The sequence below is a fragment of the Molothrus aeneus genome, chromosome 2, assembly GCF_037042795.1.
Source record: "Molothrus aeneus isolate 106 chromosome 2, BPBGC_Maene_1.0, whole genome shotgun sequence".
NCBI lineage: Eukaryota > Metazoa > Chordata > Aves > Passeriformes > Icteridae > Molothrus > Molothrus aeneus.
This window is the reverse complement of record NC_089647.1, coordinates 82,636,872-82,664,331: the sequence shown is the minus strand read 5'-3', so window position 1 is coordinate 82,664,331 and position 27,460 is coordinate 82,636,872. Positions and strand designations below refer to the sequence as shown.

The 27,460-nt window shown below is 39.5% G+C and overlaps 1 protein-coding gene across 2 annotated transcripts; it reads right to left on the bottom strand.

The window, feature by feature from the left end:
* Nucleotides 1–210: 210 nt before the first annotated feature.
* ASMTL (acetylserotonin O-methyltransferase like) lies at nt 211–25,655 on the bottom strand. 2 transcript variants are annotated; one of them, XM_066545174.1, is made up of 13 exons: nt 25,534–25,655; nt 24,402–24,533; nt 22,574–22,621; nt 21,877–21,941; nt 20,817–20,878; nt 18,787–18,895; nt 14,538–14,958; nt 11,442–11,604; nt 9,508–9,692; nt 7,672–7,801; nt 6,451–6,594; nt 5,822–5,944; nt 211–535 (listed from the first exon to the last, which is right to left on the bottom strand). In XM_066545174.1, the coding sequence occupies exons 1-13, from the start codon at nt 25,624–25,626 to the stop codon at nt 321–323; spliced, it is 1,890 nt and encodes a 629-aa protein (XP_066401271.1). In that variant the 5' UTR covers nt 25,627–25,655; the 3' UTR covers nt 211–320. The 2 variants fall into 2 exon arrangements, with proteins under 2 accessions (XP_066401271.1, XP_066401270.1); XM_066545173.1 differs by lacking the exon at nt 211–535 and adding an exon at nt 2,454–3,639.
* Nucleotides 25,656–27,460: the final 1,805 nt, after the last annotated feature.

The following is a 27,460-nucleotide window of genomic DNA, read 5'->3' as shown; positions in this document are numbered from 1 at the left end:
AGCAATGTGTGCTGGTCTAAAAACTCTACTATTCTAATTGCACCAAGTATGAAGAAAGTGACTTCTCAGCAGTGTGAATGCTGCCCTTGGGCTGATGACACCATTTGTGTACTACGCGTGTTGTGCAGCCACAGAATCTCCTGGCATCATTCTGTTGAAGTCTAAACTAAATGAAATAAACTTTATAAAAGTAATACCACAAAGCTGGCATTTCTTATTACATTTCTCGTTTATGGTATTGATGGGAAGTTGAGAGTGTATTTGGATAATTACAAAACATCAAACACAAGACATCCAGACTACTGCTTAATACATTTTTTCTAAGTCTTAACACAGAGAATGACATCTAACAAATTTCCTGTTATTCTGATTTTGACATTTTTGAATCCATGTTGTTCCAGCAAAGCTTGATATTCAGAGCCACTTCTCTCCTTTCCCTCTGTCTGCACAAGCATGTTCAAAGACTGCAGCAGAGCTGTGCTCCTGTTCTTCTTTTCATCATCCAACACCATTTCAGCCAGCAAAATTGCACAGCCTAATTTAAAAACAAACACATGCAACAATTCTAATCCATTATCAGACAAGAAAATTTCTGTTGCCATATAGAGGGGTGCAAACTACAAGATGTGGGTGATTTCCTTTATCATTTATGGATTTTCTCTCCTATTAAATGACTAATCCACTATTAAAGGAATAATCCACTCCTCTCACAAACCCCAGGAAATTCCCTTTCCCAGCATGGAGTGATCAAACACTCACAAGTCAAGTCACGTCTCTGTTTTCAGGGGAAAGGGGGATGACTTATGTAGACTTGGCATGAGGACTATAGAAAACAGTAAGACAGGAATAGAGTTGCATCTCTTTGGGATATACTGCTGCTTCACATTCAGGTTGAAATGATGCCAAGCAGAGAGAAGAGTGGATGGCAAGCATTACAGAAGTAGAGGAGAAGTCAATATTTCTGTTCAATACATTCTGTACATTTTTTTCTGTAGAACCCCAATTCTTTGCGGTGGGACTGACCTAAAGATGAAAGCAGAACTTAAATGATGTGATTTACAGAGTCGTCTTCTCCATATTCAGACCTGTGAGGGGGAAGGGAAGCCAAGAGAGGGCTACTGACAAAAGCATTGCAATACATACTTGCCTTTTGGCCTGACACCAACTCAGATCAAAATAGCAGAAGTTCAGAGTGATTTTATTATGAAGTGCAGCATAACATTCATACCTTTCTGACCTTTAAGACAATCTCCTCAGAGCCATTCCAACTTGTACAGCTCAGACATTAAATAATCATCAAAAATTTTTAAAACTTAACCCTCCTCATTCTTTATGTCAGGAAAATTTTCCTCAGTTATGTACATTGCTTAGAATCTTTTCAGTGTTAGACTATTAAATCCACTCCTTCTACCAGTCAGCAAAAGATATTCAGAGCAACTGAAGAACTTTGTGTATTAGTAAGATGAGCTTATAATTCCTCAGGTGACCAGGCTGCATCACATGATTGTAGAGCACCTGAGCCTGAAACAGACCACAGGAGATCTCTAGTTCAGCCTCCCACTCAGAGCAGGGCAGCTCTGCAATCAGCTCAGCTTCTTCAGGACTGGCTTCACACATGGAAGCCTCCAAGGACAGAGATTCCACAACCTGCCTGGATCATCTGCTCCAACACTTAATTATCCTGAGAGTGCAAAGCTGTGGTACATGACCAAGACAGCATGCCCAAGGGACTAATGCTTAGTGTTGTGCATTAATCACAGAGTAAATGAAGGCTGGGTGCTAGCCAAACACATTCTATTCTAATTTTACAGTCAGAGACATAGTACTTAGGGGCACAGTTTTAAAGTCTGTAACAGTTACAGGTGTGCCAGTGTTAGAATTTGATTGTTTCTGACTCAAAGAGCTTAAAGCAGCTTAAGGAACAGCATTATGAACTTCATGAGTAACTATGAGATGAGACACATGTGATTGCCAGAATGAGTCTCTCTCAACATACAAACCTGTTAAGCTAAAAGCAAGCTTCATGTCAATGTGGAAAAGAAACATTTTAAATTTATTCATTTGAATAATCCGCCTTATCCATTTTAAATGTCTGTACAGATAAGATCAGTGAAAATTCCATTCATAGAAACCTTCTGCTAAGAATTAAAAACCCCAATGTGGTAAAGTCTGACATTTCCCTGATTTTGTACACCTGAAATGCTCTGTAGGAAACCTGTTTCTCCTAATGAGTTGAGCCACTGTGGTACTTTTTCTTTACCCATTGGTCAAGGAGCAAAGTAACTCCTGATTAACTAACATCCAGGCAGATGCACTCTTAACCTTCCTCATTAACTCTCTCTAATTTGCTGTGGTTGGTAATTCAGTACTGGTACAGCCTCTTGCACCCTGGTTTATTTGGACTACTGCTGTACAAGCAACAGGCAAAAACCTCACAAATGATAGAAAGAAAGCTAGTTTGAACGTGTAATTAACTTTAATTTCCAAAAAGGCTTCCATCACACTTAGAAAAGAAAAAATAAATATCAATGAAGTATCAGGAGAGAAATAAACATTAGGAGAGGTGACATTTGTGACAAATTACTTGAAGAGATGGGATACAGTATGCAGTTCTCCAATTAAAGACTGAAGCATGAAGAAACTTTTATTTTTTGAAATTTTCATACAACGTTTTATACATAAATCCTAAAACTCATCTCAATTAATGAGACAGAAACTATATATGGCCATTCAACCATATTCAGAAAACCCCAGAAGTGACAGCAAGCAATATGAACAGCTCTCAGCTACAGCCTGTGCAGGTACATACTGTGGCTGGAGGCCAGAGGCTGCTGAAGTTCCTCTGTGACACTACAGCTATTGTAGGAGCATGTTTGAGGTTTGTTCTGTTTTCACCTTTGCTTGTAAAAGTGCTTTGAAAGACTATATATGAGTTGTTTTTGAGTAAAGTCCCACACAGCAGTGAAAAAAGAGGACTATCATGCGCAAATTCAGGCAGATCATACAATATTATTTTTTTTTATTTCAGTAACCACTGAATACACTGCAGAGGGAGAACTCTCTTTAATTTTATGGCCCAAGAAAACTAAGATACTATTGTTCCTCAGTACAAGCTTGCCGTTTTAACCTGACATGGTATACACAGCTATAGCTATGCCAAGTCTAAGCTTAATACAGAATGCAGAAGAACTGGACATTAAGGTATTTCACATGCAGGAGTTTCAGCCTGCCCCAGACACTTTTTAAAATGCACAGAATCCACTCTGGCAGAAGCTGCATTCCAACTTGTATCCAAGGCCTGTAACAGCTGTGCTTCAGACAAAGGGCCAAAATGATCCTCAACTGCCAATAGGAGCTGGTTGATGATGGGTATATTGCACAAGGGGTGAAAATTCAGCATCCCAGATTGGTTGTAGGCACTCTACAGTGACAGATTCTTCTTGAAGCACAGAACAGCATCTAATAAGTTTCCTGTGATCTTAATTTGTACATCTGTGAATCCATATTTCTCCAGTAGCTGTTTATATTCTGAGCTGCTTCTCTGCTTGCCTTCAGTCATACTGAGGGATTGTAGCACAGCTACTGAAGGGTGTGTCTTCTGTTCATCAAGCACAGTTTCTGCCACTAGCAAGGCACTTCCTGCATTTCCAAAACAACCAAAAGGGGTTCTGTGTAAGTTCAACTTTAAAGTGCTTTTTCAGAGACAATTACAGAGATCCCCTCAGACTGACCTTTTTAATGGTCTTCAGTGAAAATTTACTTTTAGCAATCTCTTCCTGGATGCAACCATTTAATTGTTAAAAAGAAGGGAGAGTTTAGAGCACTGTCTCCAGAAGTTCAGATCACTTCCTGCCTATGCTCTTAAACTCTGCCTTGCTTTCATTTGAACCAAACAATTCCTGTAAGCATCTGTCATAACCTAAACTTTGCATAAGATTAAGATAGTCACCCAAAATTTTCTTTCATAATTTATAATCAGGATTATAGTTTATGGGCTAAGTCTTATTTTGCATTGTCTCCTCTGAAACAAATGTCAGACCTACACTTGCATCAAGGAATCAGGCTTTTCTGCTTTTTGTCTTCTTTGATCTTTAATACTGCCTGAGTATGAGTCAGCAGTGTGCCTTGGCAGTCTAAAGGGACAGCTGTGTTCTGGGGTGCATCCAAGCACAGGATCACTAAATTCTGTGATTTAGAGAGATGATCACTAAACAGGTGATTGTCTCACTTTACTCAGTGCCCGTACAGCCTTGCCTTGAGTACTGTGTGCAGTTTTGGGCACCACAATATACAACGTATAGATATAGCTATCTATATATCTAAATATATATATCCATCTCTCTCATTTATATCTATATATATATCTATATATTAGGCTAATAGAGACCATCCAAAGGAGGGCCACAAAGACAGTAAAGGGTCTCAAGGGAAAGCCTTATAAGGAGCAGCTGAGGTCACTTGCTTTGTTCAGCCTGGAGAAGATTGATGGAAGACCTCTTTGTGGTCCTCAACATCCTCACAAGGGGTAATGGAGGACAAGTACTGATCTTTTCATTCTCATGACCAGTGACACAACTCAAGGAAACAGCATGAAGCTGGGTCAGGGGAGGTTTAGTTTGGGTATCAGGAAAAGGCTTTGCACCCAGAGGATGGGTGGGCACTGGAACAGGCTCCCCAGAGAAGTGATCACAGCACCAAGACTGTCTGAGTTCAAGGGGTGTTTGGACAATGTTCTCAGGCACACAGTGTGACCCCTGGGGCATCCTGCATAGGGCTAGAGGTTGGACTTGAGGATTCTGATGGGTCCCTTTCAACCCAGCATATTCTTTGATTCTGTGGGTAATTTTGGATGCCTCAGTTTATGTGACCAAGATGGTGAAGGGCCATGAGGCCAAAATTCATGAGGGGCAGCTGAGGTCCCCTGATCTGTTCAGACTGGAGAACAGAAGGCTGAGGTGTGACTTCATCACCATGTACAACTTCCTCAAAGTGAGCAGTAGAGGGGAAGGTGCTGATCTCCTCTCTCTGGTGAACCAGTGACAGGACACAAGGAAATGCAATGAAGCATCAGGGAAAGTTCAGACTAGACATTTGGAAAAGATTTTTCACCCAGAGGGTGGCAGGCACTGAAAGAGGCTCCCCAGGGAAGTGGTCACAGCACCAAACCTGCTGGAGTTCAAGGACCATCTGGATGACATTCTTAGTCATATCAACTAGTTTTAGTTAAGCCTTCAAGAAGCAAGGAGTTCAATTTGATGATCCTTAAGGGTCACTTCCATCTTGAGATACTCTGATGATTCCATGATTCAAATGTAGTAGAAAGTCAAAGGGGCTGCATATTTCTCAGGCTGCATATTTCTACTTTATGTGTGCATAAAGTAGTACTGAACTTCAGCCAGTTTACCATATTCTGCACACTACTGAGATAGCAAAACAACAGCAAAACAAACTGCTGCTTCTTGATTTACCCAAAGGAACTTTATTTAGGCTAATTTTATGTACAGAAATAGGCACATGCTTACTTAATTGATGATACAGGGCTTAGAAAGAAAGACTGGGCATTACAGAGACTGGGGATATGATAGAGTCGTACGTCAAGCCTGCAGCTATAGTAAAAGTTTATTATATATAGTTTTATTTGCAGCTTTGTTTTCTTCTTTTTCTTAGTAGGTATTATCATAATGCAATCCTACACATTCAGGCAAAAGCTACTATGATTGAACAAAAAATATCCTAAGTTCATACTAGAAAAGCATTAGTCAGTGCTTATTAAAGGTACATTAACATGCACCTGTAAGTTCACAAGATGAATAAAACATACCTGGTCTGCAAACAGCTGATATCTTGCTTAACAGCACGTGTATCTTTTCATCAGGCCAGTCATGAAGAACACGTGAAAGGATGTAAAGATCTGCTTCTGGAAGATTATCCTTGAAGAAGTCACCTGTTGGAAAACAGAGTTAGTACATTCCTACAGAAACCACAGAGTACATACTGCAAAAACAAGGCACTTCAGCAGAGTACAACAGTAACAAGAATGAACAGGTACAGTATGCCCTGATTTGCAGATAAAGGAAGTGTAGTTAAAGAGCAGATCATAGGCAAGAGTTGTCTAACAAAAAAATAGAGAGCAAACATAAAGCAAGGAAGGAGACAAAGTTCTTTGTAGTCACCATTTTGATCTTGTCTAGAAATGAAATACCTCAGACAAGCACATGCAGCCTCTGCTTCCAGTGGTACTCAAAAAATTACTAATTCATACCTACTTAGCCACATTCTCCAAGCATTTTTTATCCCCACAGACTTGAAAAATACTATGTCCCCATTTAGCCTGGAGGAACCTATATTGACTTGTACTAAGATATGTTTGGGGTTGGAGCAGCAGCAAAAGAGCCTGTTTGTGCTCAAAAACAAGAGAAACCAGAAAAAATGATCATGTGCTACATTTACCTGACACAAATGTCACTGGAGCAGTGTGCTGTCCTGAAGGCTGAAAGTAAGAGGTGTTTGCAATGACTTCTGGAAGGTCAAATACTGTGACCTTGAGATTTGGGTATACTTGTACTAATTCATAAGCCAGAGCTCCAGTGCAACCTGTTAGGAGTTTAAAGAAGTCAATTCAATTATTTTCTCCCAGAATTTACAGACATTTTTAAAGACAAGGCTGTATATAACATTGTGAAATAGAGACATCCAATCAGAACCAGAGGTAGACAGCTCAACAATGAACAAGACTTCCTGGTTGATAGAGCAAGGTTTTAAAGCCTGTGGAATGCAGGCATGACTCCTTACTGACACAGAATTGCAAATGTGACCTTTGATATCAGTACCTCAGGGTTTTTCTGGGGAGTATCAAAATGTAAATGAAAAGGCAAATACTTCTATTTGCTGAAGAAGAACACCTCTAACTGTTTAGCATTTACAAAGCACTGATAGATGAAATTTGACACTCTCCAGCATAGTAAAGATTGTGAGGTTCTGAAGTCTCTGCACAAGTGGCAACGGTTGTACCAGTTTTGGGTTAATTCCTCTAAGATACTGTCCACCTCCTCAGGCACTAAATAAATTATTCTTCCTTCAGTGGATCTTTCCCTATACAATAACACTTCCTCTGTGCAGGTCCAAGCACAGGGTTTCCTATAAAAAAAAAAGGAGTGCTAAAAAGCAGAGTTTCTTCAGATATATCACTGGTCTTCAACATTTTGATGGATATATTAGATATTAATAACTACAACAATACACAAAATAAACCCACTAGAAAAGAATCAAAACTTTTGTTTTAGCAGTGCAGTGTTTCAAGTTTGACACCGCAATAGTGGTAGCTCACTACTTGCATTACTTTTGAAGATCTTGGATGTGCCTAAGGAGAGCAACAACACTGCTGAAAATTACACTCCCACCTCAATGCTGTATCATCTGAGCCACTATCTTATTTTCTGCCTTGAACTGTGTAACTGATTGAGACAAACATTCACTAATCTTAAGCTATTCTAATACCATTCAGGTAACTCTGCTTTCAATTAGCTGCACTGACATTGCAGTATCAGAAAAACAACAGATAATATTACTGCAGTTCTAGTAAAAATATACATGTCTTTTAAGTAATAAAATGCAGAACTGAAATCAAGCACTTCCCTTTAATCTGTATACAAGTTCAATTACAAGCAATACCTCCTAAATCACAAGCAGATTTAAACTGTGAAAGATCAAATGCTGTAGCCACATCTCTTGCTGTCAGGTGAGCAATGCTGTGCATGGCAGCCATAAAACGTTGCTTTACCTCCTGGCTGTGATAATAATCCTAAAAAGGGGGAAAAGCAGCATAATTAAAGTTTATTTTCAGAGTTAATTAAAACTATGTACAAGCAAGGCAGTAGGTGAACATCAGAATTCCCAAAATGAAAAGGTCCATTAAAAGTGCCACTGACTATTTGCTCATCCAAATCCTTTGCTGTAGTAATAAGCAGATTTTTGCATCCTCTCAAGAATTCTGATCACACAGACACCTTGAAAGGACAGATTTAGGAGAATGAAAGAAAAATTCTAGTGCTCCTTCTTGATATCCTCAAAAATTGCTTTCATTTCACTCAAACATGTATTCTCCTATGATGGAAAAATAACTAGATAATTGGACTATACCATAAAACAGAAACGTTAAAGATCATTCTGGGTTTTTTTTGATTAGGGAACAAGCAAGCATTCAGGAGCAGAAACTCATACCTTTACCTTTTCAAGGACACAAACACACAAATCCCTTTACCTTTCACCTTTGTACAGATTTCACCAGTTATGGCTGGCTTTGCAACTACCATGAAGTGGCAGAATCTCCAGGTTGTGGTGTGCATAGTGCCACAGGCAGCCCAAAGATTCTGCTCAGGCACACCATCCTGTACACATATGGAGCTCAGGTCCAAACTGGACACAAGCATCACCCAAGCAAAGTTGATAACCCAGATGTTTAACAAAGGATGAGCTCCAGTGGTTAATTAAACCACTTAATTTGTATACAAATTTAGACATCTACTCCAACAACTGTCCTAAAAAAAGTATCTTGACTCCCTTTTAAAGACCCTTTGAATGATTTCCAATGGAGTTTTTGTCCTCCAGTTATTTAAGTACTAACATGAAGCTAGCAGAGCTTTTAAGTCTCCAGAAGTCCTTATTTTGTTCCATTGACAATACATGAGGGATGTAGACATGTCCTTCAGGAGACCACCTTCATCACCATCACTATTGACGTTTAATACAAATTAAGGACCTCAGAATGTAGTCTGAAGTACAATTTAAGCCAGCAGTGCTGGCAATGACATTCTCCTGCTCACACTAGCAGCTCTCTGCTTACACAGGCACAAATATTTATGCCTGTCAACCTGCTTCACCACATGGGTAACTGACAAGTTAGGCTAGTTACACCCCTAAGTGATTCTCCAGTCTGATCACATCCACTTGGACTAGCATTGGGAAAGGAATACCACAGATTGAAACAGAAGGCAGAAGGATTACAATTTTATCAGTAATAGATATCAGCTTGAAGCTTATACAAAACTACACAACATCATAAAGGAAATTAGATCCCTTGTCCACTGCATCAACACAAACAAGCTTTGACTAAGCAGCACAACCTAAACTGGATGCACATCACTATCACTATGACTGGCATGCAATATGGAAGGAGTACATGTGTGGTAAGGTACTATCTGGTGTTATAAAAGGGACACAAACTTAAATTAATCAGGCCCAGAGGTTGTTCTGAGAGTGTGTCCATGGGATGGGCAACACTTCATCTGGAGAATTCTTGTCAGCACTCAAATTTCCCAATATACTCTGTGATTGCTCCACTACTTCACAGCCTAAAGGGAACAGAAGCCTGGGACTGGTGAATTGCATTGTGTTTCTACCATTTCTGAGACTAACAAACTTTCTTCAGATAGCTCTATCTCCATTTGTTCCTAGATCAGTTCTGGGCTCCAGACAGCTGATTTTGATACTAGTAAGAGTTTATATTACCTTAAACAGGTCATCTGCTTTCTTTCCAAAGGCTCGATGATGCTGCCTGCTCCCTTCTTTGACAGCAGACTCCAAGTTTGTGAAGAGAGGCCAAAGGTGGTCATTAGAATGGATAATGTAGCCATGAAGTGAGTATTTACCATCTGAGGTCAGGTAGGTATTCGCTGAGTCTGTATTACTGTAACCTTATGGGAAGAACACAGTTGTAACCAGCTTTGTTTCAGTACTTTGCAACTGTTGTTTAAAATCTGAAGGCATGTTTTCCTTCATAAATAACTAGTAATCCTGATGATCTTATGATCTATTACTAAAATTTTTGCACAAAAAGTAATTCTCAAAGTCTTGTCATTCTTAAAGCAGCAAGTACTTAGTTTCAAAAAAGAATTCAGATGCTGGAAAATATAGCTACACACTGATTTATTTTTTTTATTTTAAACCCGAGCACCTCAGTTAGATACCTAATATTCAAGGGATAGTATTAGAAGTTCCTCATTCTTGACTATTTTTGTTTAGATTATGACTGCTTCTTTCCTGAATTTAAGCTTTCTCCATTTTGTCTTTGGGTCTTTTTCATTTGTCTTGTCCTCTAACAGAGTTAAAAAGACTCCTTTATTTTCTTTTCTTTACACCTAATTATTTCAAGTCCTACTATGTAAATGATACACATGGAAACTTAGAACCACATAGTGTTGATTGAAAAAGTTAATCCTAATACTGACTCCCTCCTTTACATACACATTCATGAGCTGTTCCAACGAGGAGCATTAAAATTTAAGTTGTTGTCCACAAAGAGGGACAGATTGCAGAACTCTCCCCCTTAAAAGCCTGATCCCTCTGCTGAAGACTGACGGCACTGATGCAGCAGGAAATGGAATTTGACAATCATTTTAGATAGAAACACAGAATCACTTCAATGGAAAAGCCTTTTAAGGTTATCAAGTACAACCTTTAACCCAGCACTGTTAAGTCCACCACTTAACCAGGTTCCCAAGTACCACATCTACACACCTTTTAAATACCTCCAGGGATGGTGAGGCAGCCACTTCCCTGGGCAGCCTGTTCCAATGCTTGGCCATCCTTTCAGGGAAGAAATTCTTCCTAATATTCAATGTAAATCTCCCCTGGCATAACTTGAGGCTATTTCCTCTTATCCTGCTGTTAGTTACTTTTAAAAAGAGACCATCTCCCACCTGACTACATCCTCACACGCAGTTGTGGAGAACAATAAGGTCTCTTCTGACTCTCCTTTGCTTTATGTTTAACAGCCCCAGCTTCCTCAGCCACTCCTCACCAGACTTACACTGCAGACCCTTCATCAGCTCCATTACCCTTCTCTGGACACGCTGCAGCACCACAGTGTCTCTAGTCATGAGGGGCTCAAAACTGAACACAGGCTTCAAGCTGTGGCCTCACCAGTGCTGAGCACAGGGGCACAGTCACTGCCCTGCTCCTGCTGGCCACATTACTGCTGACATAGGCCAGGATGCTCACTGGGCACCTGGGCACACACTGGCTCATGTTCAGCTGCTCTTGAACACCTCCAGGTCCTTCTCCTGGGGCAGCTTTCCAGCCACCTTCCCCCCAGCCTGTAGTGCTGCATGGGGTTGGTGTGACTCAAGTACAGATGACAGATCTGAGCTATTACACTGTTCCCTGGGACTGTCCATGCAATCTTTTCTTAGAAATTTGGTCAGTATTATGTCCAGAGAGCAAAAACAATCTAAGGTTTCCATAAAGGAGACTTGAATGTGTTCATTACATAAAGCCTTCCACCACATGAAACAATTCCAGCTACTAATAATGAAAGCAAAGGAATCCATTTCCCTCTGCCCCAAATCCAAGTTACCCACAAAATCAAGTCAGAACCCGTGACCTTAAAAGCATCTCTTCCAGTCCAGTAGTATATACAGTTGCACAGAGGGTAAATTAATCACCTTGTGGTGTTTTCTCCAGTAATCCAAGAGAAGCACATGCATCAAGGAGTCTTTCAGTTCCACATAGAGAGGTTCCAACATCATTTGCAATATCCACAGCCTTTGTTGGACCTTTATCTTTCAGATGATCAAATATCTTCAGCTTAGAGGCTACAAACAGAGCCTATGTGTAGGTAAGAAATTGTTATCATGCTGTGTTTAAAAGACTGCAATCAGAAAACAGAAGAATTATATTGTTTGCCTACAATTATTCTACACAACTACCGTTAAACTACTGCAACACAATTTCAAAAACCTCCTAAAAATTGCTCCCTTCCTTCTCAGAGGGGTTTCAGTATCTTGGCTAAGTAACAGAACTTTTAACAATGGTGTTTGGGAGAGAAGGGAACTCACAGTATTCTGGAATGCAGCCTAAATATTGTGTATGAAGACCCACTTTATTTATATATTTAGCACTTGCCCATCTATATGGCTGTTTGACATAATGGAACATTCTTAAGCATATGAACCAATACCAAATTTTGATAATAAAAATTATTATTAAATAATGAAAAATTAAATTTGATAGACCCAAAGCATAAGGAACTCAAAAGTCTCCACTAAGATAGTGCAACAGCTTCAGTTACTAAAATACAGGTCTTTATTTTATCAAAATTAAGGAAAAAACCCAAAAAGACTAAGAACAGAAAGAATAAGACTTCATAGGACAACTGTACTACAAGCACATCTTAACAGGATGTGTACAGATGGGGAAAAAAGAACAGCTAGTGCTTCATGGTGAAGAAAAGGTCATGGGCAATGGCTGCCTTAAATTGAAATCCTTAGCTGAACTTTTTTCAAGATATGCTAACCAAACCAGAGACTAAAGTTAATTAAATATAGTAATATATACCTCTCCATTCAAAATTAATTTGCAATTCTACAGTTTCTGTATTCTGAAGCAGGTAAAATACCTAAAATCAAGGAACTTGTGGAGAGCACAACAGTGGAGGCAAATGCAGCAATCACAGAATCCATTTCTTTACAATTGCAAGCAACTATAATGCAATTTAAATCTAAAGGTAATTAAGGAAAGAAGCGCCTTGACATTCTGTTTAATAAAAATCAAAGAGAGAAAAAGATTAACTTTGAGACGTAGGTCTGCTACTGCATGTATTTATATTCTATAATCTTCACATCTTTTTATTCTATTTTATAACAACTTTAATAAGAACATATTGCTGGGATTTATTATAATTCAGGCTTTCACAATACTGAGCCAATTACACCTAGTTTACAACCAGATGGCTTCTGAGATTTGCCCAGTCTTTGGACTCATACCAACTGGAAACCATTAGAACAGGAAAAAGAAGGTGAGAAGATAAGGCAGAAAACTTGGCTGACCAACCCATCCAGTAATTCTCAGTTCAAAAAAAAAAAAAAAGAATTAAAGAAGAAAAAATGTAAAAGATGTGAGTACAGATCAGACCATGTAAATTTTGAACATAGTAAACTTCAAAGATTTTTAACTTGCAAGTATTTAACCCCGATCTCCTCCTTTCTGCAACAGAGCAGTTCACAGGAAAATAGGCAGCAATGCCTTCACCTGTGGGAGATTTTACTCTGCTTTATAAAAAGTTCTTGAAGCAACATCCAAGAATCAAGATGAAAAAAACTTGAGTTTTTGTGGAAATAAATGCTTTTGTGTACTTATACCTATTCTGCAAATGGAAACATGATGAGTTTTGTCAGATTGCAATTCATTGCTACTGGTAATTAATTTTACAAAGATCCATTTAGTGGGAAAAAAAATCCCACTAGTTCAACATGTGATTCAGTACCTCATACTATGACTTTACACAGGAGTAGTGAGAAAGTAGAGTTGTTTCTTTTATTTTCAGCTTCCACTGTCTTTCACTGCACAAAACTATTCAGAATCACATCACTGTAAACAGTAAAAGTAATGTACAGCCACATGCTGATGATTATTCATATTTGTTTTTACTTAAATGGAAGAAATGCTAAGCATCATCTCACCCATTCAAATATGTCACTCCCCATACATACACAAGAAGTTCACAAATGCAGCACCCTCAAAGCCACTTTATTCCAAACCTCTCAGGACAGCTTTGTATGCCTACAAGCAGCACACCCACAGAACCACATGATCACACTACAGTCTTCCTTCAGAGCTGAGCACAACTCTCCACTGTTTCAGCAAAACTATTGTTCACTGTCTGGTGTGCCCACCTCCATTCACCTCCGAGTTGCTGGATCTTTAGCTCCAAGTTTGCATTTCACTGCCACTTTAGCACTTTTTTCCCACATCTTTCTAAAACACAAATAACTTGGAGACCAGTAATCTATTAGAATGATCACTGTTCATTTCTTCTTCCTCTTCTTCACTATTATCTTTGCCACACTGGAACTATGTAGAAAATCTGTGAGTACTTAAAATGTCCAGTTATGCATTTCTCATCATGCCTGGCTGAAACACAGAGCATGTGACCTTGTTTGTGAGCTGTTATGAGTATGCCTCCATCAGATACAGCATGGATATTATCAGTTAAACACATCCAGAACATGAAACAGGTTATTAAAAACAATATTCTGAAGAGGCAATAAAAAATTAAGATCTTCCACAGAATTCTAATGCAAAGCCTTAAAAGTTACAAAGGAAATATAATATATACAAATCTTGTCACAGTTTTAAGTTAGGTGAGTTAATCACATTAAATGTTTTTTTTTTGTTTTTTTGTTTTTTTTTTTTTTTGAAGAGTATATAATTCCAGCTTGGTTGTGCTCTTCTGATCAGTAAAAAAAGAAAAATCTGCAACTTCTTTTCCCTCTCAACTCAAAGGATAAAATTATCCAATAGGCAACTGAAATTTCATAGAACGCATAAAAACAAATACAAAAAGACAAACCCAACAACGTTTGCACAGCACCAGAAATTTCAGCTATCTTAAGATTCTCTAGAAGTCAGTGGTCCTTTTTTACTAATTATTAATACATTCCTCCCCCAGCTGAAATATTTCACAATACCTGTTACATACTGAAGTCCAGTGAAACAAATGTATCAGACAACCATGTAATGAGTAGTTTTTTTTCCCTTACCTTTGAAGCTCTAAAACCATCCATCAGCTCTAGAATTTTGGATGGAAGTTTTGATGCACTCTGTGACACTCCATTCTGATTTTCCAAAGGTACTGTAAAACCAGTTCTGACAGCAGAAGTATTTTCAGAAGTGTAAGCAGCTCCTGAGGAACACATCCCACTGTGGTCCAACTTACTAGCAACTTTGTGCTCTGTGAAATTTGAAGATTCTCCATCACTTAGGTTCTCAAAAGTGTCCACAGAAGGGATAGAGTCATACTTTTTATGTTGTACATCATGTTTAGCGGGCGGATAGTACAATTCTGCTAGCTTTTTGCAGAAGTGATTCAGAGGAAATCCCACCACATTCAAGAAGTCTCCATGGACATACTCAACTAACATCCCACCAAGGGCCTGGATACCATATCCACCAGCCTTGTCCCTGAGGAAGAGAAAGCAAAACCAACAAAGATCTAATTAAAGTTAAGAGCAGAGATATCACAGAACACTAATAATACACCAGAACTGCAGAGGCTGGAATAAAGACTAGTGTACCTAAGTTACAGGCAGATTAAATCTACTAGGTAGGCTCAACACTTCAATTTATAAATCACAAGATAATTATAAGGATCAGTATTCCTACTAAGGGTGAGGAGCCAAAGGTCCTGATGTTGCACTGGCACTGTCGGAAGCAGTCACCTAAGCAGCAGGTGACTGCAGTCAGTGTGTTGTCATAGGTTACCAAGTCGTGGATACCAAAAAGGTAACAGTGTTACCAAGAGCAACACTGCCACCGGGTCACCAGATGCATAATGACCCTCACCCAATTCCACAAGAGGCTGGAAAGCCTTTAGGCTCAATGAAGATGACCTTTTAGAACTCAAATTATTACAGAAAGCATCTTGCAGATCTCAGTCATAGGAATACCTAAAGTGGGGATTGGGAAGACAGGACTTCCTTGGAAAAGAGCAACCCATTCAAATAAGATCCACTACTCTATTTAGCCCTATCCATCCATCTCTTGTGCAACCATCTGAGACAGAATAGAGTTGTGGTTCACAACACTCTGCTCTTGGATGTCATGGTAATACTGGCAATTTGGCACAGGAATGTACAGGCACAGAAACTAACCCTGGAAATCTAATTTGTCTTTAGGTGTAATTATGCAAATTCCACAGATTGGAATGGAAATAACAATTTTACTGTTCTCATACAAGGAAGAAGGCAGTTAAAAGTACGTTTCCTACATAACAGCAGAATCTGAAAGCCTACCTCAGCAAGCTTAGAAACCAAAGGTCAGTCAGTCTCAGATCTATTAACTTAAGGTAGTATGGAATTACACAAACTGCTTGAGAAAGAAGATTACTACACAAAAAAATTATTGCTAATTTTTTCATCTTAGATTTGATCAGAAACAGCTCTTTATTTTTAGTACTTGCCTCCGGATTCCCTTTCTAATAGCATACTAAAACAATCAAAAGAATCAGTATACCAGCAAGTAGGATTTTCTGAATTGCTATAAATTGTGAATAGGGATTTTCCTTTAATCTTGCATTGTCAGCACTACCTTATAACTTTGTCATTGTTTAAATTATTTTTTCTTTTATAACATTCTTATGATTTACATCAACTTCATTAGGAATATTATAATGACTAAAATGTCCTCTCATTTTTCAATGAAGCTATAGTATTGGTACATACTTACAGGTAGGCAAAAAACATTACAACCATCAAAAGCAGCAGTATCATACTCCCAGCAAGAAGATTAACAGAAATGGCTACACATTTATTTTTCTACAACACTTTGTGTTCTGGGATTGGATCCTGAAAAGAGTATTTATATTCTGTATTTTATTCCTTCACAGTAAAATGTGAAACTGTAGAGTTGAAGGCTCTGTCATCACCTCCTTCCCAGACTGCAGTAGAGTCCTTTGGTTTCAGTGCCATCAGAGGAGAGCTACTAAAATCACAGCAGTTTTCAGGCTAGCAGTTGTAAACAGAGACAGATAAAGTTGTTCATAAGGGAAAGATTACAAAATAAAAAGCTGGGTCAAAGTCTACTCATTATACAAGCCCAAAACAGTGAGGATTACTGTGGTACAGCCTTCTTTCTACAGATACACAGAAAAAGAAGGAAAGAGACAGTGCCTGCAAGGAGAAAATCCTTGGTTAGAAAGAGGAACAGGAATAAAACCAAAAGGAAAACAACTTTCTGAAGCCAAAAGTTGAGGTTTTTATAGCCTCATCACAGACTACCTTGAGACAGCAATTTCACCTCCTTCCTTACCCATACTTTACATCAGCTATGTATTTCTAGTATTACTCTCTGTCACCAGAGATTGACTTAAATACTATATGCCAATTTTCTTCTTCAGTCCCATCAAGAACCATCGCTGTCATCTTCCTGTCACCTCTCAAGAGATGATAAGATTATTTCAGACTCCTGCAGCTGGAAGTGGATGAAGGAAGGTTCAATAAAGTATTGCATATCTAGGTATGGACTCAACTGCATTTGGTACACTTTTTCTTGCTAGAAAAAGAACTCCATTTATCCCACAAGAGAACTAGTCATTTTTCTTTTATTTTTTCATGTGATTATTAAGTCTTGCATTATTTCAGAAAATTATTTTGCCATGTAAATTAAAAAAAAGGAATGATCACTTTTTGTTTAGAAAAACCTATATGCATAGAATCGTGTAACTGTATGGGTGGACATGGAGGAGGGAACAAAAATAACCAAAAGAAATGTGACATACTTCTCCTTACTGAATTTTGCAAAATTTATAGGACACTGTGTTTAGTAGTTCCTTTGCAAAGTCGGAACAAGTGCTTCCTATTATATAAACATACCGGGAACATATATAAACAGGATTATATAAACAAAGATCAATTTTGCTTCAGCCTCAGAGAACAATAAAACACATTCTCTGAACCTTTGGTCCTTGAGAAACCCTTGACGTCACACTCCTTTTTTAGGAGAATGCACAGAACAATCCAGCACTGCTTGTGACCCGTTTTGGTGCAGCGAAGTACTGCTAAAGCTATTTGCTTCCAGAGGAAATATTCAGAATGTTCCAATATAATTTTCAACCTCATATTCTTCCGAAAAATCCATGGTCATTTCTCCTCCAAACTGCAACTTTATGGCCCACTAAATCTAAAGATCAGACTAACCAGCATAGTAAACATCACCTTCCAAAAATCCATGTTGGAATTTATTACAAGCTGCAGTCTTGCCAAAACATTCTCTCCATATAATCCAATTTAAAAATCAGTCTATTCAATAAGGTGTGAACCTTACATGTTCACAAAGTACACCTCATTTGCACATAAGCATTGAAGTATATCCAAAGTCCACAGTGCTTTCTTTTCCCCAGTAAACTTGTCTTTATTGTTTTACAGCACAAATGAGTAAAAACCACCACAATTTCTTACATGGTCAGAATTGAAGCTACAGGGACAAAAGTTCACATCAGATCACCTGATATGCAGTCCATAGTGCTAACTATGCCTTCAGGCAGGCCCAGCTAACACAAAAAGAAGACAAATTCCTTTCCCTTGTTGTCTCCAAATAAGTAATTTTTTTTTTTAAGCAATCTAGTGAACTTCATCTTAGGACTAGTAACTAGGCATTCTGTTCTCATCCTATTTCTTCCATTGAATAACTGCTGTCTGGTGTATTGTTTTGCCTGTATTGATGTTGCCTGTATAGATCAGTAACTAAATTACCAGTGTAGCAGAAACACAAACTGCAATTTTGACACAGCAACACACAAACTGCAATTTCACTTTTCACAAGGATAAGTAAAAACTAAGCTGGTGCTCCTTGCATTAGAGCAGTGATTTTGATAAACTAAATACACCAAGTTCTAGCTTTCTCCCAACACAGTTCAATGATGCCCTGATTATCCAACACTCTTTTCACCTGTTTGTAATGAACTATGCATTGTCTTGGGCATTGATGATCCCTGAATGCCTCTGCTAACAGAAAGATAATTGTATATTGCACAAGTGCTTGCTTAATCCAGAGTATTTCAAGTCTTCACTTTTCAAATTCATTAGGGTTCTAAAAAGGTAGCTCACTTTCACTGGACAAATGACAGCTTTACACAAGAACAAAAGAGTAAGTGCCCTGCATTACCAATACTATAATTTCTCATACACATAGAACAAATTTCACAGAACATGGGACAATGTTTTACACTGGCTTAGTAATGTACCCTAAGGCCTATTCTCAAGTGTTGTGTGGCGGCATCAAGGTCTTACTTACATTGGCTCCCCACTGTGAATGTACTCCCATAAGAGCTCTTCAGACAGCTCAGAAAATTTTACTTTAGTCTCTTCATAAAAATCAGTGATTTCCATCTCTAGCTGATTGTCTACAGAAAGAAAAGGGTCTTATTAGAAACAGGAATTGTAGTTTAGAGAGCATAACATCTAGGTTGCATTTCTTAATCATTTGACAATTTTGCTTGAGAAAAATTAAATATATTGCACAGATGTATGAAATGACTAATAATGTTCTTCAGGGTAAGTGGACTCAACTTTCCCAAAACAGTAAGAGTTTGCATTTTCAACCTCTGCAGTCCTGTCTCAGCGATAACAGACTGCTCTTCCTGTGTGGAATATACTCTTAAATTACCAATGCTTACACAAAGCTATTTATGGATGCTGGCACACATATCCAGCACTGAGTACAAAGAAGGTTACAGCCACCCTTCCAACTTTATGAGTGTTGTCAAAGAACTCTTAACAACATACCAGAGTTCAACATGTAGCAGTCATAAAAGTGGGTACGTGCAACTGCACCTGCACTTCAGACCTGGTATCCAGCAGTCCCATCAAGAACCACCACTGTCATCTTCCTACCATCTCTGAAGAGATGACAATATTATTTCAGACTTCAGTAGCTGGAAGTGGATGAGGGAAGGTGCAATACAGTACTGCAAACCTGGTATGGACCCTGCTGCATGTGGTACACTGTGACCCTGCTGTCACTGCAGACAGAAGCTTTTCCAAAACATGTTCAAAAGGTAACAGCCTTGCACAGATGAGTGTGCACATTGCAGATTATTAGCTCTCTCTACTCTTTTCTATAAACACCAAGCATCTCCCGCTACCACAGTTCTGGTAGCAGTGGCAATGCTGGAGGAGGAGTAAGAAATATCTACAGTACAGGCCAAAGGAAGAATGCTAACCAATTTCTAACAGTGATAGTGTGAAGCCCAAACAAAATAAGAAAATTGGTGCATATGAAGACAGACTACCATGTCTTTCAGTATTGATAACAAATTCTAGTAAAAAATTTCATCTTTAGCAAGTTAAAAACCACAATATAAATATAAACTGTAAATACAGTTTATAGTAATTCTACAGAATTGTTGTATTAATTGCATCTCTTGGGGAATCTGCAGACTAAAGGTATATTGCTATTCATCTGACTGTGATGCATTTCAAATTTGTACACTTCAAATGAGATGTGCTGTTATAGTATCACTACTACAGCTGGGTGCACTTAACATTCTTCCTAGAGTAAACAGTTAAAGGCGTTAATTACATTGCTGGGTTGCTCACAGGAACACGCCCTTGGTATCATGTTTTACTTCTTTTGCAGCAGCTCTCCCTCTAGCATATTAGCAGTACTGCATCACTAACTTTAATTCCATCTTACAGGAGTTAAGAGCAACCACACCAGAAAAGATTAAAAACTGTTAATTTGTGTACAGAAAGACTATGTCCAGTGAAATGTCTGCAAAAGCTCTACTAAAAGATTATTGGCACAATTATCAGACAATGCCCTTCAAACACTATTAATGGTACAGTTTCCATAAAAATGACTCACTTTCTCTATAAATTATGTGATAAGGAACATTGGTGTATCGCTCCCTACAGCTTCTTAGCAGCCTGAGGCATTAAGCCTCAACTGGTCTAAGCACAACACAGAATGAAGCTGATATGGATCACACTGAGCTCAGTCTCACAGTCTGTAGTACCTTACTTGAATTTAATTTAGAATATTCCACCACTTACACTGGCCTTTCAATTAGTCTCACAGCTTTCAGAGACAGTATTTCTGAACTCCATTGTCTTGTCACTTTCCCTTCTGTGTGAGAACTGAGTACAGGAAGAAGGTTGGCTTTTGTGGGGAGACTTTAATTTATATTTTGATAAGGTAGTTCTTGAGCAGAAAACCAATTCTGACTGTATACAAAACATTTTCATCCTGTTTCTTTACTTGTAAAAGCTATCATGAGAGTAATTTTTAATACTAATATTGGGTTGTAATAAAATGACACATACCTTTACTGTGGCAGTGTATAATAGCCACACCTGTGAAAACACTGTGCTCTTTCCCATTTAACCTGTCAGGCAAAAAATGTCCATTAAGCAACAGTCTTATGAAATATTCTACATGATCATATTGCTACAGCCTGAGATGCAGACCATTACATTAATGTATCACTCAATGGATCTGACATGCATCCTAAAGAAATAAATTTTATTTCAGTATTGCTGAAAATATAATGGCAGAACACACAAAGAAATAACCACATAAAAAACCACTACCAAAAGCTGCAGTCATTTCAAGTCTCCAAAATACCACTTGTATAAGAGTAGTCCATGGTATCAGCTCATTCAGTGTACTTTAGAAAAGTGACTATTTCAAATGCATTAGAAAAGCCCAGTTAGCATAAATCCTACTGTTAGGGCCTTCTTCACTGAAAGCTGGCAATAAATAGCTAGGTGATGTAACTCAGACTAAACATGTAATAGGGAACTAATGCATATGTTCTCATTTCATCCAGACTGGTCCTCAGAGATCCCATGGCAAGCAGAGTGCAGAGGAAGAGCCCAGATTCCCTTACTCCTGGCTCTCTCCTGTAGTGGCTCCAGAGTGCCACGCTGTGGCCAATTAGTTCTGAGGACTTTATTATCTGCTGTGTGAGCAACAGATGTATAATAGCAAGGGATTGAGAATCTTTGAAGAGACTATTTAAGGAATAATCTTGTAAAGATTAGCCAGGATACTTTTGGATGAGATCAGATGCATCTCACATGCTCTGTCCCCCACGAGATTCCACATCAAACTGTAAGGTGAAACTGTGAAAATTTTCACTTGACACCTTGGATGTGTGCAAAGATGCATCATCTTGCCTGCCTTTTTTTCTGGAGTTCTAAAAAGCTAAATATTAAGTGCTTTTCATATCCCTAATTAAGAGATTGACCTACTAAACTTACAACAAACAAAACAAAACCCAAAAAAATTTGCTTGTATCCCTTCTGTGGAACCCTTTTAAGAATCTAAGTGATGGAGAAAAACTGCGTCTTCAAATTTCGTATCTTACTTAAAACTACAGACCTTGATAGCATCTTGTAGGCATCTTGCTTATCAACTGGTTTCTCCAGGATCTGCTCATCCACAGACTAAAAGAGAAAAACAGAATGAGTGTGCTGCTTTTTCTCACTTTTCAGAAACTGAGGTCAGAAATGATATTCATATAATTATTTCAGCCAGGGCTTCAAACTTGAGTCTATGTAGTAGAGAAAGAAGCACAAATACTTTGGTAGAACAGGTAATTTAGTGTCAAGCATATGAGTGCCATACTCTACCCTCCAATGGCTGCACCTCTCAAACAAAAGGATAATTCAACTTTTTCTGCCCTTAACAGTTCACTGTCTCTGTGAAGAGGTCAGATACAAAGTGACCTCCTCCTACAAGGCACAGCACAGAACTGTTCACATGATCTGGACTTCCTGACAGACAAGTCACCTGAGAACAGAATTTCCATTACATATTAGAAGATCCAAGGCAATATTTATGGCAGTATTAGTGTCCCCAAAACCAGCAGCAAGGCTTCTAGCTCTCAAGAGTTCAAAAATTACCTTGTTGGGGAAAAAAAGCCCTAAAAGCCACATCAACACATCCCAAAAACATGTATCATAATGCACGTATAACTTCACAGTGAAGGCAGTTTTCAAACTTAAACCTAAAGATACAAGGATTTTCTACACTTGTCATAAATTAAAATAATGCTAAATTACTAAAGACTTCTTACCACAATAGTGTCTGCTCCTATGACAATATCAGGTGTTCTCATATGCTTCTGCAAAAGCATAAGAAGGCATTTGTCAGAAGATACAAAGAGAACAAAATCTTTTAAGACATAAGGTGAGACAATAGCAGTTGACTGGTTTAGAAGTAGGGCTCTACACTGCCCTGAAAACAAGATGTTAATTTCTCCTTTTGCACTGTTTGCAAAATAGTAAATATTTATATCACCATAAAAATGAGGCTTGAGCACACCATTCTCAAGCAACGGATTTGCCCAAATATGTTATTGATGAATAAATGCATCAATATATGTTATTGATGATTAAATGCATCTAGGAAATAAAGTGCATTCTCAAAAGTCAATCTGGTCTTCGAGGTGGCAAACAATTCCTTTAAAGTGCCTAGTACATGGAAGCCAGAGAATACAGCCCTCGAGGATCATTTCTCCAAGCAAAATTTTACTGAAAAGTAAATCCCTTTTTTTTAGCAACAGTGTTTTTCTCTTATAAGGGAACACAATCTACTTTTTAAAATATGAGAGGTAGCGATATATAAAAATTCCTTGTAAACCTTTCTTTGCTTTAAACAGTACTTGTCCTTATAGCTAAGTTTTGATTTACCTGCATATTATAAGGCATACTGCTGTTACTTACCATAGCATGACATGAAATCCATCTGTGTGACCATTATAATAAAACATTTAGAGAGAAGCAATTCTTCTAGACAAAGACTTGATGTGCTCTAAATTGTTTAATGATATCTAGAATTAGTTCTACTAATTCCTGTATGAAGAAGCATTTTGAAATCCATTGAACCAGCATTATCACCAGTACAGTGTTTTGCAATGAAAGCCCAAAGTAAGTAATTTACTGAGGTTGGGTTTAAAATCCATTCTCCTATGCTGTACCATTGTCTGGAAGGTAGTTAACAGAAAACTGGGTAACGATTTACACTGGAGATCATGCAATATTTGCTTTGAAGAATGGTGACATCTGGCAACATTGTTAAAGTGTTCAACATTCCTTTTCTGCTGCTAGAATAGGATCAGCAAACACCTCTCTCTTTCAGAGCTATATTATTAAGAAAATATTATGGTCCGTTTTGTGAGATTTAATCTGCTCAACTTTTAAATAGGTTCTGGTAGCAAGCCTTATATAGCAAGCCTCTGGTGAGCCTTATGTGTTCAAACAGTGATCACAGCCAAGGGCATAAGTCAAACACCACCAAAAGTATAAGTTGCACCACTGGTTTCGATAAAATTTAGGATACAAAATGGATGCCTTGTCTAACAGACTCTATATCAACTTCTCCCTTCTTAAAATTAGATGGGCCAATTCTGTTTTAAAACACTCTGGGCAAAGAAAGAATAGTATTTTTTTCTGCTTTCCTCCAGTACCTCTATACTCACAACTCCTGAGCTATTCTTGTCACTCCTTCAGTGAAAGCACTGGAAGCACATCAGTGTTTTTCTGTGGAGTCTGTCTCCACAATCAACAAATACATCAAATACGTGGAATGAGGTCAGCCACACACCTGACTGTTCAAAAAAAAAATGGAATATGCATCACACACAAGAATAGGTATGATGCTGACAAAAGATGCAGGCCACTTCAGTTTGTGGAAAGCCTGAACTGCAGGCATTAGACTTCTGATTAGGCAATTTCAAGACACCATCTTTCACAAATGACAGGAAAACATCCATTAGCCTTCAGTGGAGAAAAAAACAAACCTCAGGGATCACTTAAGCAGTGCAAGCAAATTAAGTCACAGTAACAAGTAACATGCACCACTTAAAGACAAAAAGATCGTTGCAGCAATAGTTAGTAACTTACTACATGCATTCTGTTTGCTACTTCAAGAGCTTTCTGTTTTGCTGTTTCCACAGCATACTCGTAAGGGGCTGTAAAAGATGACTTTTCTAGTGTCTCCTTAAACCAGGATGGAACCACCTCAAACCGCAGGCCCTGTAACACAGGAAAGTGATGCAGTCAATCTGACCTCATTATTAAACATTGCCCCCAAGGCATATTAAGCGAATACCAAATTTGACATCTGCTTTTTACATGTTAACACACCTCCCTCCCCCAAAAATACACGGAAAAAACCCCCAGTGCTTCTACCAGTGTTTAGTGCATACATATCTCTTAGAAGGAATTTAAAACAAAACAATCAGAACTTTGAAATTGGTGTGTATATTTGATTTTGCCCTTATTTATTAGAATCTAATCACATTTGTAATTTCATTATTCTTTTAATATAAAACCTAACAGTATAAGCTTACACACTTCATAAACAGAATAAAAAACATACTACTGGATTTTTATAATTGAATTGCACAGCACTTTACCCATGCAACAGCAGTGCACATTCTTACAGGAGCTTTACTGCAGTTCATGTGCCCTTACACACATGAAAAAAGAAAACAAAATCGGACAATTTTTGCTTGGTGTCATCAAACAATGCCCAACTATTCTTCCAACTTTTTGCCTCTAGGCTACACTTGTACATTTACTGCACTCAGCAGGCATGCTATGTTTCTAATAACTTAGTGCACAACTGAACCCCGGTGCTTTTCCACACATCCGAATTTTGAAGTTTTTTTTCTTCCGCTGAAGTTCAATGTATCGGGAGAATTATTAAGAACAGTAATACTAAGCAAACTAAGTTCGACAGGTAATACCCAAGGGCTATTCAAAAGTCTACTGCAGCCCGCCCAGCGAGGTTCACACGTTCCTCCGCAGGGGCTGAACAGTCTCAATGACAGGTTACGGCCTTCTTTGCCCTGCACAAGTGCATTTCAGAAAGGACACATCTCTCTCCTTTATTGCCCGCTCCCCTCCCACTGCTCTCACGGAGCGGGCGGGCCGGGAGGCGTCGGGCCCCGCAGGCCCGGCCGGCGCTGGCGGCCGCCGCCGCCCGCAGCCCCCGGCCCGTGCGAGGCCAGCGGCCGCCGGCCGCACTCACCACGTTGGTGAGGATCTCCCGCCGGCGCGGCGAGGCGCTAGCCAGCACCACCCGCTTGCTAACCAGCTTCCCCAGCACCGGGTTCAACACCATGGCGGCGGACGGCAGCTCCCAGCCCTTGCTCCGCGCTGCGCGGGGGCGGGGAAGCGGCGGCGGCTGCTTTATGTGGCGGCGGGGCCGCGGGGCGGAGCTGGGCCGGGCCGGGGCGGAGAAGCTCGGGGCCAGATTGCTGCGGCACGGGGCGGCCGCGTGTGGGGAAAGTGGCGCCGAGACTAACCTGCCGTGAGGGAAGGGTTAGAGCTGTCCCGGTCATCCCCTGCGCACCAGCTGACAGCAGCCTTGAAATGCAGAATCGGTCAGATTGGAAAGGACCTCTGAGATCGAGTCCAACTTATGACTGAACACCACCAACAGACCATGGCACTGGTCCAGCTTTTCCTTAAATACCTCAAGGGATAGTGACTCCAAATCCTCCTTGGGCATTCCATTCCAGTATCCAATCACCCCATCTGTGAAGAGATTCTTCCCTCTGTCTAACCTAAACCTTCCCTGGCACAGCTTTAGGCCATTTCCTCTTGTCCTGCTGCTGGTTGCCTGGGAGAAGAGGCCGACCACTGCCTGGCTAATGCCTCCTTTCAGGTGCTTCCAGGGAGTGATAAAGTCCCCCCTGAGCCTCCTTTTTTTTCCAGGCTTAACTACCCCAGCTCCCTCAGCCGCTCCTCACAGGACTTGTCCTCCAGACCCTTCACCATTGCCCTTATCTGGATCCACTCCATCACCTCAGTGTCCTTCCTGAATGGAGGGGCATAGAACTGGACACAGTACTCGAGAGGTGGCCTCACCAGTGCTCACAAAATGCTTAACATCCCATCCCTTCTGCTCCACTAATGCTGGCATGAAGTGTTTGGAAAAGAGGTGCTATCACTTTTTCTTAGCTCAGAAGGAACCCTAACATAAGAAGGACATGAAAGTGTTGGAGCAAGTCCAGAGGAGGCCATGAAGTCGATCAGAGATGGAGCACCTCTGCTATGAAGAGGGCTGGGAAAGCTGAGGTTGTTCTGCCTGGAGAAAGTTTCATGGAGACCTCATAACAATCTTTTAGCACCTGAAAAGTGAAAACAGGGAAGCCAGAGAGGGACTTTTCACAAGGGCATGTAGTGATAGGATGGGACATAATGGATACAAACTGAGAGAAGGAAAATTTAGATTAGACATTCGGAAGAATCTTTGAGGTTCCCTTCCAACCCATACCATTTATGATGCTGTGACTCTATTTTCATCATCACCTTTTGCATTTTCATCAAACTTTAAATGTCCCCTATTTGGCCTTTTAAGTGAAAAAGTAGTAGAAAAAGAACATAAAAACTCAGATTACTGTCAAAAAGTGTGATGCTGCATGCTTTCTCAGTTGGCTCGGAAGAAAGTGAAGTCATTAAAACAGCAGTTTGCATTGCATATTTGGATCTTTTGACACCTGTCTCATGGACCATGTGTCTCATTTTTGGAGCCAGGCTCTTCTCAGTGGTACCAAGCACTAGACAAGAAGCAATAGGCAGAAACTGATGCTCAGGAATTTTCACCTCAGTATGGGGAAGAAGTTTAATGTGCAGTTGACCATGCACTGAGACAGGCTGCCCAGAGAGATTGTTGTGTCTCCCACACTGGAGATATTCAAGAGCCATCTAGGCACAATCCAGTGCAATGTGCTTTAGGGTGGCCCTGTTTGAACAAGGAAGTTGGACCAGATGATCCCTTCCAACCTCTCCCATTCTGTTCCATGGTTTGTGTTAAGGGTTGCCAAATCTGACAGCCCAGTGGAGGTGAGACTGCCACAGCCCCATGCCCCAGGTGCCCCCAGCAGCAGGGCTGAGCGTGAGTTCCATTGCCAGCAGGCTGACATGCACACACTGGATGGCACGTCTACTTG

What these genes read in the sequence shown, in the direction of transcription:
- ASMTL (XM_066545173.1), bottom strand. Translation starts at nt 25,626, where the DNA reads ATGGTGTTGAACCCGGTGCTGGGGAAGCTGGTTAGCAAGCGGGTGGTG. An exon ending in ATCTGCTTGTGATTTAGGAG is followed by an intron (nt 6,595 to 7,671) that starts GTATTGCTTGTA and finishes AACTCCTAACAG; the next exon opens with GTTGCACTGGAGCTCTGGCT. An exon ending in ATCAGCTGTTTGCAGACCAG is followed by an intron (nt 3,640 to 5,821) that starts GTATGTTTTATT and finishes TTGGAAATGCAG; the next exon opens with GAAGTGCCTTGCTAGTGGCA.